This window comes from Cottoperca gobio, chromosome 21 (genome assembly GCF_900634415.1).
Source record: "Cottoperca gobio chromosome 21, fCotGob3.1, whole genome shotgun sequence".
Taxonomy (NCBI): Eukaryota; Metazoa; Chordata; class Actinopteri; order Perciformes; family Bovichtidae; genus Cottoperca; species Cottoperca gobio.
In genome coordinates this window covers 18,143,807-18,159,343 of record NC_041375.1, presented here as the reverse complement: position 1 = coordinate 18,159,343, position 15,537 = coordinate 18,143,807, and the positions used below count along the sequence as shown (strand labels likewise).

General features: G+C 39.4%; 2 protein-coding genes across 3 annotated transcripts in view; both read left to right on the top strand.

The window, feature by feature from the left end:
- The window catches only part of myo3b (myosin IIIB), a 62,613-nt gene extending 57,551 nt beyond the window's left edge, over positions 1 to 5,062 (top strand). For both annotated transcript variants that reach the window (XM_029459023.1, XM_029459022.1), the window contains one exon: positions 4,951 to 5,062. The gene's annotated coding sequence lies outside the window, so the exon portion shown is untranslated. The remainder of the gene's footprint in view (positions 1 to 4,950) is intronic.
- A 3,359-nt stretch (positions 5,063 to 8,421) lies between these two features.
- Positions 8,422 to 10,812, top strand: sp5a (Sp5 transcription factor a). Its single transcript, XM_029459164.1, has 2 exons — positions 8,422 to 8,607; positions 9,017 to 10,812. Exons 1-2 carry the CDS (start codon positions 8,557 to 8,559, stop codon positions 10,091 to 10,093), a joined length of 1,128 nt encoding a protein of 375 aa, XP_029315024.1. The 5' UTR covers positions 8,422 to 8,556; the 3' UTR covers positions 10,094 to 10,812.
- Positions 10,813 to 15,537: the final 4,725 nt, after the last annotated feature.

Genomic DNA, 15,537 nt, shown 5'->3' with positions numbered 1-15,537 from the left:
CCCTACGAGTTCTCCCAGAGTGAGCTGCCTGTAGTTAGAGGGGCTTTGTGCTGTCTGAGTGCTGGAATCACCACATATAGCCTCGCAGACGCAGAGCTAGACCTCACTTTGAATTTCAGCCTAAATACAGGAATTTTCTTTTAAGATGTGAAGTGTCGGAAATACAGGGCTGGCGAGTTGATTTGTAGAGCTTTTTTTTTTCTTTTCAATTTGCATATCATTTACTGCATCTCCCTTTGTTGACACCCGAGGGCCTAAGAGGAGATTTTGATCTTAATAGGAAGAGTATGGTGGTATGACTGAGGATCTCATCCTACTTACACTCAGTGGGGAAAACATTAGAGCTCTGCCTAGATAACGAGACGGAGATAGCGGATTCACTTAGGTCCAGGTTCATGCAAATCCTGGTGGTTTTAAAAAGACCCAAAATGTTCATCAAATCCCACTTTTCAGTACTCTGAGGGGACTCGGGGTGAGACACTGAGGACTGACGCATCACCTACAAAAATCACTGGTTAATTATCTTCTTTCCTCTTTTACAAGCATGTGAAATATATGGCATTTCTTTACATGACTCTTTAAGATAGTAGTAGTATGGATAATCAAAAATGTTTTAAATGTTACACATTTCCTGGAATGCAACCTCTCTCCTTTCTGTGAAAGAAGTGTACTTTACTTAAAAAAGTAGCCATTCAACAATGTAAAATACACTTTTACACGTACAAGTCCTGCATCCATGTTACAATGGGGAACTATGAATACATGAATGTGTACAGATTTCTATGCAGAACATTATTGGATTATTATTATTACTGATGATAATGTGTAAGCAACCTTTTATGCAGTTGCTTAGTTGAATCGGAGCTACATTTAACCTACAGTATATACTGTTGGGTAGTTTAGTCTATAACAATGCATTGTATTTCATGAGCTCATTATAGATTTTGTAAAACAACTTCATCGGCAAAGGAACTAGTAAAGTAGCACCACTGCATCAATAAGACTGTATGTGTAACTATGAACAGATACACACAGCCCTGATTTAATGACATTTGAAAACAATATTTATCAAAAGCAATTGTGTTTATGTCATTTCTTCTTGTCAATAAATCCTATGATAGTTTGAGATTTGGTTCCAATCATCTGTGGACAAGTATTAAAAAAAAAAAAAAGATTAAGTAGAACTGTTTTCATGATCAAATTAGCTCACACAATAAAGCTGCATCAATAATAAAGTCCTAGTTTTATATTTAATCTATTGTCACATATAACTCCATAACCAGATATTCAAAGAGTAATACCCAAGTCCACTGGCAGTGTTATAATGTGGTGTCACAGTCAGTTCAGAAGCATTTCACCTCCGGTCGTAGCCACAGATCCTGCAATAATTAAAATCCTCGTTGTGCATTACTCCCTTGCTGGGATAGTTAGTTCCTCTGAAGAGCAGTCTGAAATAGGTCACCCCAGCACCCTGTAGTGCATCTTAAAAGTACACTGAATCAATTAAGTGTGATCATGCTCCCTTGATTATTTTGGCCCTGTTTTACCACAGAGAGGAATTTCAAATAGGCTCACTAGTTTGAATAACAAGGTTGGACTGTGGTGACAAATGGTTCCAGAGTGGGAGTTTCTTCCCCTGTTTTTCTCTGCCAAATTAACTCCCTGGCTGATTGCCTGCTTTAGCATATGAGAGGAGGTGAGCGGAGGTGTGTACGTAATTACCTTGGTTAGCTGATTATGTGTTGCAAAAGGCAAATGTTATGAAATATTGTCGTCACTCTCGTGAAAGATGTTCTGACCTAATGAACTGAAACTACTGTGTGTGCTTGCTTAAGGGGCAGCAGGCAGGACGCCGAGGGGACAGACGCAGTGTTAAGTCGGTGTTGGAGGACTGACACCTGTGTTTTCTTTAATACGTCTGAGTAAATCCAGCTCCCTCTTGTTTTTCCTCATTAAATCTGACAACATCTGGTGTGCAAGAGAGAGCTCCTTTAATGTGGCTAACGTTACTGCTGGTGTTATTCTTGCCATTTTAGCTATTTGCTTCATGCGCCGCACTTTCATTAAAGCTACATGCAAGGCAGCCCCAAACACTGTTATCCAAAGTTTAAAACCACCTTTATGAAAATCGCTCGAGCTGCAGTCTTAACAAATGATGAAAAGCTTTTATTTTCTAAAGAAGCATACTTACCTTTTCACCTAATAGTGATGTCTCACTTCAAAGAGAGAACACGATTAGGCCAACATTGTCCTGTTTCTATATCCTCTCAGTTCAAAGGGAGAGTTTGAATACCGGTATTTAATGTGTAGCTTCTTAAATACTGTTTTAATGCAGTTTACGTGCTTTTGATATCTAGATGCGTCAAATGTTTTACCAAAGTAGAATATACCACACTATATTGTGATTTCATACCACAGAAGAATTAATGCCAAGTCTTGTTCTGTAATAGTTTCTGTTCCCACCAACTCCAGTGACTGGGGACGAACAGACACCCAGAATAGCTACAAACTTAGCATTGTGATGCTCTGTGCTGGCTTATGATCGGTGCCAAAGAAAGCGACATACATGAGCATCAATCAGATGTAAGTTGAGTGCTCTGAGCAAAAGAACATTCCCTAAAGACGGCATTAATAAAGAAACTGGTTGAGCCGGGTAGAGACAGAGAGTAAGAGGCATAGAGGAAGAAGGAGATAAAAGAGTCTGTTGAGTACATACATCAAAGGTCTCTTAATGACAAGGGATGCCATTAGGGTTACAGTGGCTTTTGTTTCAGCTTCCTCACACCTGCAGTTTGTTGAGGGCACTCTATGTGCTGTTTTGTTGTTAACATTTGCATGAATATAAAACGCATGCATGAGGAGATAAGAGTTTGTTCCTTGCTGCTTATCTTAGTGGGGACCAAATGTTTTGGTCAGACTTACAGCTTCCCTTTTCATTTACAAAAAAAAGAATTGTAACCATTCAGTTGCTTCCTTAGTGTAAATGCTAAAGCTAGAAGAGGTTTACACAGAACAATAAAAAACAATATGGAAAAGCTGTTATCCTGTACACACCATGGACTTAAAAGTTGTCTTGCTACCTCCGGGGCTGGAATGGGATTTGACAAATCAGAGCGTGAAATTATGATTAGCCTCTCTCAGTTTTTAGACGGAGTGGGGCACTAGCAGTCTTGGCATGGCCAAAGGTGTAACCTGTTTTGTTTTGCCCCGATGCTGCTTTCCCAGATGGTGGGACCAGCTGCCATTGAATAAACGCTGGACGGGTAACAGTGTGAGAATTACCACGGCCTTGTTTCAGTTTGGGATGCATTACAGAAAGCTTGTTGTTTTTTGCCACTGCCAGGAGGAGCAGGGACGTATCACCTGGTGCTCAAACAAACAGCCGTTTGATTGAGGTCAGAATAAAGTAATGTCCGGTTTAACTGTAAAAAATTAATTAAAAAAAGTTCTCTTATTTGTGTAGTTGTCCATGGAGACCCCCCTCCCCCCTAAATAAGCTAAATGTGTGGGTTGACATAGGCAACTATGACTATGATACATATTGTATCATAGTGTTAAGATAAGGGTCCATACAGTGTATGTAACTCTGCATCTCCACAAGTTGCTCTTCTGAACATTTTTAAGTAAATATTTACTAAAAATGAACAAACTTCATGTTCAATCATGTTGGAATGTTGGAAAACCGGAACAAATTAATGTTAAAAGTATCAAATCTAGCAAATATTTACTTTCCTGCTTGTTTTGCTGTTATTTCCTCCAGTTTGTTGTGTTTTGAATGAGCTAAGAACCAACCATTTGTCGTGCGTGTGGTTGAAACATTCTTAGTTGACGATAGTTCAAATTTCCCACAATTACATCATTGCGTAATAAAAGATGCAAGAAGCATGTAGTTGCTCTTATTGCCAAGTGTTCTGGAGCAACAACACCTGGAGTGAAAGAATATTAAAAACAATGAAGTGTTATAAAAACATTAACCGCCTGTTAAAGCTGACAACATCTGAATATCTGAGGATCGTTTTGTTCGTGGCATCACAGTATATAAGACGACTGGAGATCTTTTTATTGTAATACTTTCCTGGTGGAGCAGTACAGGCTGTAACCTTGTACATCATCATGGAGGGGGAGAGTTTGCCTCTTTAGGGCTGGATTAGCGCATCCAGGGTGGGCTGAGAGAAGGTAAAATGACCTGTCCCGCCCTACGTGACCCCGGGCCAATCCGGCACATTGCCAAGGCTTTGCTCTTTGCTCTTGAATATGCAGAGATCCCCGGCTTCATAGGCTCGGAAGAGAGAGGGGAAAAAAAGAGTTGTATCGCATTGCAGGGAAAATTAGTGAGACCAAAGTTGGAGTTTCTGTCTGTTGGGGGCTGCGAACAATGGCAGCTTTCTGTCAGACAGCAACTTCAAAAGGTCTGCTGAGTGACTGCTCTGAGTTATACATTGTTGTAGATCACTGAGGAAATTCACAGATGTTTTCTCATACGAGACACTATTATAGCGGCTCAAGTACCCAGTAGCCTCAAGCATTTCTCCCTCTCCCCCTCTTTCTCTCCCACACACTCAAACTCACTCTCACTCTCACACATGCACCCTCACATGCACCCTCACCACCCCCGCCCCAATCCTCTCTGATATCTCTCGTATGAGACAGATGTGGAACCTGTTTTTCTCTCCAGCTGTCCAGAGAATATGAAAAGTTAAAAAGGTTTTGTGTTGTGGCATTGCCCCCCCCCCCCCCCCCGACTCTGTAATATCCACAGTTCTCACTTTCTGTTCACCTAAAATTTCAATCGCTTGCGGCTCCACTTTCTGATATCCATTTGGGGGTCAAAATAAGAAGTATGTCATTCAAATTAAATGATGTTGATTGAAAAAACCACGTTAATGAAAAGTATTTAGAGTGCGCTGCATAATGAGGATTGTCAACGCAGTTGTTCTCTCTCTTCTGCAGATTGCCTTCCTCGACTTTCAACTGGACCTGAACCAAAACAAACTCAGCAACACACTTATACATCGATTGTACATTTATATTTATTTCTAGTAAACTGACGTTTTATATGGATCAAATAAATGTGTTTAAACTATTGACTTTTGGCTATTGTTGTATTTTTCTTCTTCACCTGTTGAACTTCCAGAAAATGTTTTGTTTTGTTTTAAATGCAGGAAATTCAGATTTCTGATCAAAATGTGAATATGAGACCGTGTGAGTAGGACTGTTTCTTCTTTTATTAGATATTCTGCTAATCCCTAAATGCAGCTTCATACACATCTCCACCTTTTAGAAGTATTTCTGTTCATCGACTCTCTGCTTTATGCTTTAAAGTACTGTATGAAATACACGGATGGTACAGACGGGTTCCATGTTCAAACCTTTGAGGCTACAGGCAGAAAAACTATTGCAATGGGGGTTTCCTCCAAGTTAATTTTCCCATCAAATGCCGCAGGAACATTTTCTGTTAGCCAAACGACTGCTGAGGTGACCCCGGAAAACTCGAGGCATGGCCATAAGACGGTAAAGGTTTGGAGTAAGTAAATTACCTTGGGGGCTGGACATTGTGTCAAGCACACAGTCGTGAATTTCTTACAAACTATATCAAAGTCCTGCTCAGCCAAATCCATCCCTCAGCTGGAGTCCCATTGAGATGCATTAAAATGTAAGAACTTGCATTTGGGGCTGAACCGAGTATCTCAAAAGAAGATATCAATAATTTGGTAATTCTGATGGTTCACAAAATTCATGCAGTTGTCAAATATGTCTGAAATTTGCCTTTGCATAGCATGACGGCTCACATGTAAAGCTGATTTAAGTGAAAATACTCCCTGAATCAGAATTTACATCTGCTATTTTAATGTCATTAAATCAGTGCCTCTCTTCAAGATCATAGGAAAATCTTAATTCTGTTTTAGGGTGGATGTTGCCTTTACTTTAACTGTTGTCTGCGTTGACATCAGACAGCAGATTACAACATTTTACATTTATCTGACATTTAACCCTGAAAGCAAAAACTAACTGATGGCAAAATACAAACTTTTGGAGGAGACTGTTAAAATGTTTACTGCCGTGACGTCTAAATTGGTCAGTAATTTAGTTGGTACAGCTGGTAAATGGAGGATACAGCATTTGGTCATTTTATTATCCTCTTTTGACCTGTTTTGAGCCCAATTGTGTCAAAATCCTTTATTTCAAAATGGATGAATACATGTACAATTCACAGTGAAACATGTGTCTGTCTGTCTGTCTGTCTGTCTGTCTGTCTGTCTGTCTGTCTGTGGACATATATTAACCGTGCAACATGCAATCACGAAATGTTACGGGGGTGTAGTTGAGTTGAAATTGAAGGCCAAGTTTGAAGATGGGTGTGGTCTGTGCAAGTGCACCGGAAGTGGGAATAGGGGCATTGCCTCTCCCCCCCCCCCCCCTACACACACCACACACACACACACACACACTCTCTCACACTTTATGCCCCTGTGAATACATTTATACCAACAGTTCACAAGTAGTAACCAATGGCCTTAAAAATGGTTAATAAGTAATTGACAAATTCTTAATAGATTCAGAATCCCTTATTATGAGTAAGTGTAAGGTTTGACAGGTTGTGAAAACATCCCTTTGGTAATAATTGAGTTTATAAGTGTTGGTATAACATTAATAAATGGTCAATGGTTTCTCACTTTCTTTGAGCTGAAGGAGGAATAAACATCAGCAAAAGAATGCACAACTTGGCAACCCAAATTGTTTTTCTTAGTTGCTTACAACTTATTTATAAAGTATTGCTAACCCTATTAGTTATAAACCGTGTGTAAAGGGTTCCTTGTTAAAAAAGCGGTACAAATATCCAGAAAAAAAATCCATCCACACATTCTGAGGTTGCGACCATTTATAATGTGACCTCTGTAACACGATTTTACACGTGTATCTATAAAAGTACTCACACTCTCTTGTAAACGACAGATTTAATACAACGTAGCTCAGGAGTCAAAGTAGTGACCTTCCTGTTTTCTGCATATTTTTATATGCTCTACTCTACAAAATACACTTCATCACCCACTGCCGCCATAACTTGATGTAAACAAGGTTAATCTCCACTAGTTTTTAAAAAAATCAGTTAACAGTGTGACAACACCACTCCTGTAGCCAGTTTTGTAGTTTAACATGGCTCCAGTGCAGCCCAGCAGGACTCCCCCTTTCCCTCATGACTGTGTGTAAAGCCGTGGGAGAGGACTGGGAACATTAATCCCTTCAAAGGAACAGATCTAATGCAAAATCTGCCGCTCCAAACTAGTTGAGAGGACAGTGATTGTTTCTTCAGGGAAGCCAGATAAAGATCAGAGAGTTGATATAGAAAACTACAACTTCCATTTGGACTGCTCTGCCACAAAAGTTTGAATATTATCTTAAGAAAACTGCTCACTTTTCCCTTTATTAAATATTCTGAAACAAAAACAGGAAGGAATATGATATTATATGCAAGTTTAGACTTTGTGTTAAACTTCCATTACACTATCTCTGTTTAATTTGGATGCTTTAGAGATCCTGTTCTGAACTTCCTCTCCAGACCAATATAATTGAGACATCACCATTTCAAGTGCTGCTTTTGTCACCTGATTTAAAACAGAGGGTTCCCTTTTGTGTCATGTTAAGTAACATGTTATAATTTGAATTAGCTGCTGGGAATTTACCCTAAGGCTCTAAGCTTACATTTTTCTCGGCAAAGAGAGAAAAAAAAAAAATCTAAATTAGAAATAAGGTTCCGATAAAACAAATGATTGAAATGAGTGAAGGCGAATTAAGTATTTAAATAATTCAGAGAGGGCATAATTAAGTGTTTAATGCCATGTTGTAGTTCAAAGGAACAACAAAGAAAATATAATTCAAATTAGAAATGTAAAAGAGACGCAGATTCTTGAGAGATGAGAACTTGTGTTGAGTCACTTGATTTGGTTTCTTTTCCTCCATCAAACAGTCAGGCAACGCTGGAGATCTCCAGAGATAACAATGTCACATTGTCACATAGGGTTCTGCTACAAATCCTTAATTACAAAAAGAGGATCAGATGACTACAGCATCCAATACCGAGGTCTCCAGGCGGCATGGGGGTCTTTGATCAAGAAAATCCAATTATTTGTGTATATACATTTCCCACATAGTGATTACTTCATTAATTGTCCCGCCTTTATCTCCTCCCTTCCCATCCCCCCTAATAATCAGCTCCTTTATCCAGACCAACAAACACACCATAGGAGCTTTGTGGATTCAAAGGATTTGCTTTCCCCTCTCAAAGAGCCGCTATTCTTTGATGATTGGGCAGCGGCAAACTTCAAAGTAATAAATCTTATTTCTGACTGGCTGGCGGCCCACCAAAGTCCTTATCAAATTCTAAGAAGTGATCCCTCACTCTTCAGATAGACCAAGGATATCTCGGAGAGAGGAAGCACTGAAGAGTGGAGACCTGCTCGACGCGATATATTTTTTTAACAGCGAATGCACACATTTATATAAATTAGTGCTTTCATTTTTATTTGTTTTCATCGAGAGGGAGGAGGACGTTGTACCATGGCAGCGGTGGCTGTACTGCGGAATGAAACACTCCAGGCTTTTCTTCAGGTTTGTGCGCAACTTTCTGTTTACTTGAATAACTTGTAAACTTACTCATGCAGAGTTGATTTACGTTTGGGTAACGACTCTTTTATATTTAACAAACGATAAAAAAAAAAAAAAAAAGTCCTGCTACTTTGATGGTCCAAGTGTCATATAATTTTATTACAAACTCTTAATTGTTTTTGAGTCTTAATGACTTCTGCTGCAACATAACGCCAACTTTTATGTCACATCATCTCGACTCAGGCGACAGGATCGATTTAGTGCAGATTAAAATGAAACTATTTAGACACCATTTCATCACTTGGTTGAATATTAAAACGTAGCACTTAATTTGTGTTGTTGTTTTTGTTACCTCCATAAAGTGTGTTGAATAATGATTGTAACATAGACAATGTGTGTTTCGGTTATCCAGGATCGCACTCCAAACTCTTCTCCAGAGAACTGTAAGCACTCTCCGCTGGCTCTCCTGGCTGCCACTTGTAACCGGATCGGGCATCACCACGGATCAAACCACACAGATTTCCTCCAGGTCCCTTACGACCCAACTCTGGGCTCCCCTTCGCGTTTATTTCACCCGTGGACTAACGAGGGAACCCCTCAGAGCAGCCTGGCGAGCAACTCCACTTTCGGACTATCCTCCAAGCACCAGCTGACTTCGCACATCCAGAGCTCCTTCAGCTCGCACCACGAACTGCCCCTCACCCCTCCGGCGGACCCCTCGTACCCCTATGACTTCTCCCCCGTGAAGATGTTACCTTGCTCCATGCAGTCTCTGCAGTCCTCCTGCCCTCCCACCTACGTTCCCGCTGTCAGTTACGCAGCCCCAACTCCCATTCCGTCCGCCATGCCAAGTTTTGTCACGGGACCCTCCGGCCTTGTGCACCAGCAGCAGAGACAGTTGTCCCCAAACCCTGGAGAGGATATTCCGTGGTGGAGCCTCCAGCAGGGGAACCACGTCAGTCACTCTGCCTCCCTTGGTCACCATCGCTTCCAGCTGCAGAGGGGCTTGGTTCTGGGACATACGGACTTTGCGCAATATCAGACGCAAATCGCGGCTCTGCTGCACACGAAGTCCCCTCTCGCGACTGCGCGGCGGTGCAGGAGGTGCAGATGTCCGAACTGCCAGTCCTCCACGTCCAGCGACGAGCCTGGGAAGAAGAAACAACACATTTGTCACATACCGGGATGCGGGAAAGTGTACGGGAAAACTTCTCACCTCAAAGCGCACCTGAGGTGGCACTCTGGAGAGCGGCCGTTTGTGTGCAACTGGCTGTTCTGTGGCAAGAGTTTCACCAGGTCGGATGAGCTGCAGAGACACCTGAGGACTCACACGGGGGAGAAGCGCTTTGTTTGCCCGGACTGCTGCAAGAGGTTCATGAGGAGTGACCACTTGGCAAAACATGTCAAAACTCACCAGAACAAAAAAACCAAGTGCCAAGACAAGACACTTGACCATGTCAAAAGGGAGGACACGAGGAATATGTTGTAACACACCTTGTAGTCGTTTTAAACAGTAGAAATCACTAGTGCAATACAGTCAGTCCTACATTAGTTAAAGTACACAGTGAGCTGCATTTTTATAGGACATTTTGTTTATTTTGTTGGTTGATTTCTTACATCCTGACAATAGTATCTAACATCGCTGGTCTGTGTAGCACATTTTTGTATATATATAAAGTTTCATAAGTTAATTTGGGACCATGGAGAAGTTATAGCTCATGAGTTTGAATTCACTGTCTATATCATATCAAAGAAGACAAGTTTTCAACTTGTGTTTGATCATTGTCTTCGCTGGAAGATTTCACTCCCCTGTAAATTATATTTAATAGCTTTTGTTGAATGAAAGTGTCCGTTCTTTGCTCCATATGGGGTGTTTTTAAGCATGCTCTTGAAAAGATCTGCTATTGTTGATATGACCCAAATACTGTGTGAGAATAAAGATTATAACATTTTCCTCAACTCTTAACTCGAATAATTCCTTTGATATCCCTCAGTTATATGGGCGATGAGACAATCAGGTGTTATGTGTAAAGACAGATATTCAGTAGCCTATTACTTGGAGTAGTGTGCCTTATGAGTTTTAAAACCCAGTTAATAATTACTACTTTATTTAGTAAAATCTCAAATTTAAGTGATTTGAGGATTTGACAGGAGAAAGTGTGCTGATATTTAGTTCCCCGGCTGTTGGTGGTGTTCAGAAAGGAGTATTTCAACCAAAATAAAACAATGTTTAATATTATTTTGGCTTCTGAAGATGCAGATGAAAATATTTTTGCCATGCTGCTGTTGTTGTTTAACCTTTAACATAATAAGTAAAGCAATATTTAAGCAGTGACAGAAGTTGACTTGTCTGTATTTGAAAATCATTAGCAATGTGTATACACTGTCTAAACATTTACAGTACAATGTTAAACAGTGAAATACAGATGTGCGAGCCCTCAAATCTTTGTGCCCGCTGACAGAAAGCAGGTAAAAGATGCTTCTCCATCATACGTAGAACCTGAGCGCTTCAAAGATGCATACAGGTGCTGATATTCTCAAACTAAATTCAATTAAACTCTACCTAAATTCTGACGTGAGAGGTTTTTCGGGACACAAAAAATGCAACAAATAAAACCTCAAATATAATTTTACATTAAGATGTTTTTTGGAGAATATCACACATTTTCTTCACAGTTGATTTTCTACCATTAGACTCCACTGTGGGATTGCTAATGCACTCTTAATTTGTTTTGTGCCACACTTTTTGCATTTTATATTTACCTCTGAGGACTTAGCAGTGACACCGTAGGCTGAGATGACACCCATTAGCTGAGAAACGCTCTCAGAATATCCCTGGATTCGTGGTACTCACAAGATGTGCAGCCAGTGACATGTCTCACCTGTCTGACTGAGTCCCTCGTAGCCTTAATGCACCGTTGACGACAGTCAGTTGTGTTTCCTTTTTGTCCAACAGAGTGGGGTAATAATTGCATTTATAGGGCAGATTGCACACTTATTACACACTAACACCTACATTAAATGTCATGTAACATTGACTTCTCCTCACTCAAAGTGCATTCAACTATTTGCTGATCAGTGTTTTATGTTGACTTCCTCCACCCAGATGTTCTCAAGGCGATTGGGTTTTAAAGTGACCTTCTGGGGGAAAATACCTTGATTGTCTAACCTTGAGGCAACTACTTCCGTAAAACCCCAACACAGAGAAGTTATGAACTCTTCAGTATCTAATAGATCTGAATGATGCCACAATGATCCAAACATCTAATTCAGTAACTCAGTTATTAAGAGTATCATACTTGCGTGTCTTAGGGATCACTGGAAATGTCAGTGTGAAGAAAACAACCCCTGCCATCCATGGGCTTTTTGAACCTCCAGTTTTCTGCCTCAACAGCGCCCCCTTTTGTAAATTACCTCAGTTGTTCAGCAGACAAATATTATTCTGAAAAATGTAACTAGGTGTAGAGGTCCATTTGTAAGCAGGAAAATATATTTTCCCGTTCTTTAACATACTACATGTTGTCGTACATTATATCAAGAGGTTTGAGTCCATTTGTGTTACTCAAATGTATCCCTCTTATTCCTCAAACTTTACTTAACCCTGCACATATCGTTTGTTTTGGCTTCTTGTATTGTGCATTAACAGCCAGAAAGTTCTAAGTTTAATTGACTTCATTATCCTGAAACATCTCTTACATCTGGTGACTTTAAAATGCAGATTAACGTCCAAATGTAAAGTAAAGTTTTTACCTCCACACCAAAATCAAAATACCGGATTTGAACGTGCTTACTCCGCCACTGACTTTGACCTGAATTTAAAGGCCGATAACTAAAGACAGGTGCTGCATATTCGCCTCAGCTAGATGCCCCGTATACCTTATATTGGTTTCACCATTTCTTATTATAATATGTAGCATTGTGCCTGTTAAATAAACTAACACGTAGCTAACAAATACAACGACTAACACCAAACAACAGTCACATATTATGTTTGCTAGTGTTGATAAAGGTTTGTTCGCATCAGTAATATTTGAGAATAACAGCAAATCACATTTTTAATGATCATCAAATGAAACAAATAAAATACAGAGTCGGTTATATACAGTAATTTATGTGGTCAAAAAAGTAATGAGTTGACCTTTAAGTGTCCGGTGCAGCTTTGTTATATTTATCGACTATAGCAAGTGGACCAGATTTGTCTTACTGCACTACCAACTTATTATTTTGGATATATGACCTTGTTGTACAAGTGCTGCTATTTGCACGTGGAAGTAGAAGTGAGTCCTATATCCAGTTTTACCAAATCCCAAGGATGGACAATCTGCATGAATATTAACATATATTCATCACAAAAAGAGGCGGTATGAAGAAAAAAAAACCCTACAGTAGTATGATGAGATGTGACCATTTGAACTGTAAAGTCTTTATCCACAAATTGTATGATCCTATTATAAAATAATGCGAGTGGATGGATATGTTGAATGCGCCAGACTGGCTCTGCACAAAGGCATTGTTCGGCTCTGATTTGGCTTCATTGTCCAAGATAGAGTCACTATTCTTTAACACCGTAGCGGGCCATAATGCTTAATTAATAATAAAAAGGATATCATATGTTGGGGCTTAAGTTTATTTTCTATAAATGAATGAAAGATTTAAGAACTTCAAATATTCAAATCCTGTCCATGTATGATTTAAAATGAATGAAAAATAGAATGAAAAGGATAATTAATGGTATATAATTATTGTAGATTAAATGTTCATTCCTAATTTTCTCATTCTGTATGTCATTTCCTTCAAGGTTACATGTTTTTTAAAACCTCCCCTTATGTGTAACATTATATAAACAGTTAGTCGATCGAAAAAACAATATTTTCGTGGTTCGCAGATACATTTTAGGTGTTCATTAATGTCTAATAATGTCAACAACTATAACTCCTGTGAAGCATCCAAACTTCCCGCTTAAAGTCAACACAATACTCACTACCAGGTAAACAAAGGGCTGTTTTGACACAGTATTAGTGTCATTTTTTAATATTTCGTTTGGGTTATGTACCCAAACTAAAATATGGTATGGTTGTAAACTGTTATGATCTACTCTAGCTCTTTTTAAAATTATACATCACTATTTTTAATGTGTATTCTTTGACTTTTTTAATGTCACACACACATCATTTTGTACAATACATTTATAATGGTTCAGTTTTCTTATTATATCTGTTAATTAAGTATTTTTCTTATTTATAAATACTTTTCTCTCTCTTCTTCACAAACACCATCCACTGATGAAGGCCACAGGATGCAACCGAAAGCTCTGGAAACACTCTAATAAGTGGGACATTGAGTTAAGAAGTTTGTGTCCAATGGTTTTGAACTTTTTAGGGAGTGCTGCAAGAAGAGTGAAGACGTTTATTATTTCTCTTCAGGTAAAGAAAATATTTTCAAAAGTGCAATGTTTAGGAATCATATTGATGATTAAATGTAAAATTAAATAGTTCATGCAGTCACATGAGTTCATCAGACGTACTTCACTGTGGCATTGCTCTGCAGAGGCTGTTTAAAATATAATGACTGACAAGCAGTGGCATGAATCAAATCCCTGATGTCAACAGCTCTGCTGCACTCTATGGAGGACAGTTATGTACTGCCTGAAGTTTAGATAAATAATATTACATCTGTGAGCTGAAGCTGGAAACTGTCTGAGAAGCATATTGAAAACTACTAAAGTATTTCAGTATTTGAATATGTGTCCATAATGTACATGAATCAAAGTTAAAGTACAGAAAAGAACAATAACACATACCATTGATATGTTTACTGAGAGGTTAACACTGCAAGCGTTCTGATTGGTGCACAGAAATAAAATAAAATAATCCCTTTTTTCAAACCGAGCTAGCCCAACACAAAAACTGAAACGTTTATGTGTCCTGTAGGATCCTGTAGCTCACAGTAAGTTGATTGAGAAAATCGGTTTTCGGGCCTTTAAGTTAAATATGACACTGTTGGTGAAACATCATAGAAAGATCCGAGTCATAAAACATTAACGATTCACTTACTAAGGCAAGTATTTGGACTCTTCAGGTATCATATATGGCTTGTCTGTTAAGTCAGAAAAAGGACAAAAGGAAGGCGTTGTGTAAAACAGAGACAGCGATAAAATGGCAACATAAAGTCTAGAAATGTGTGTGATGTGACATAAAGGTGAGTCAACCAATCATCGAACTGTCCCCACAGTGCAGACAGATGGCTGGCTAGTTAGCTTGTCCCCCTCCAGAGCGGCAGGAAATTATGTGGAGGGATCATTAGACCTAACGCTGCTGCTGCCCATCAGCCCCCTGTTCGGCATATTTTCTGAAACCAATGTAGCATTTAAACATGGTGGAATTAGCAAGCTAGCTAACAAGCTAGGTAACAACAAGCTAGCTAACAAGCTAGGTAACAACAAGCTAGGTAACAACAAGCTAGGTAACATCAAGCTAGCTAACAACAAACTAGCGGACAGCTGGCTAGTTGGCTAGCTTGCTAATTCAGCCATGGTTTAATGCTACACTCCTACAGAAAATAAACTGAACTCATCTAGCGATAGCAATGTGCTTTACTATGCTGTGACTAAAGTGTGTGCATGAAGCATTATAAATGATACTTCTTTGTCCCAGTAGCCTACTCTGTGCTTTGTAACATTACTCTCCACTGCTTGTTTCAGTCATTACCAAAATCTCACCTCAACTCTGACTATGTTGATTTGAAAGTGAATGTCTGATCTACTTTCATTATGGGTTTAACTGTTTTGCTACAGACTGTTTGTCTGCATTCAAACTAAGCCCGCTCAAACGTAATTGGTCGAATACTCGGACTACAAACGGAAACCAGAACACTTCTGATAGCAAAATCTTGTCCCGTTGCCTACAGATTCTGCATTCAAAGCAGGAATTGCCT

Coding starts and splice junctions, on each gene's coding strand:
- sp5a (XM_029459164.1), top strand. CDS start 8,557: ATGGCAGCGGTGGCTGTACTGCGGAATGAAACACTCCAGGCTTTTCTT. Junction 8,608..9,016: donor CACTCCAGGCTTTTCTTCAG/GTTTGTGCGCAA, acceptor TCGGTTATCCAG/GATCGCACTCCAAACTCTTC.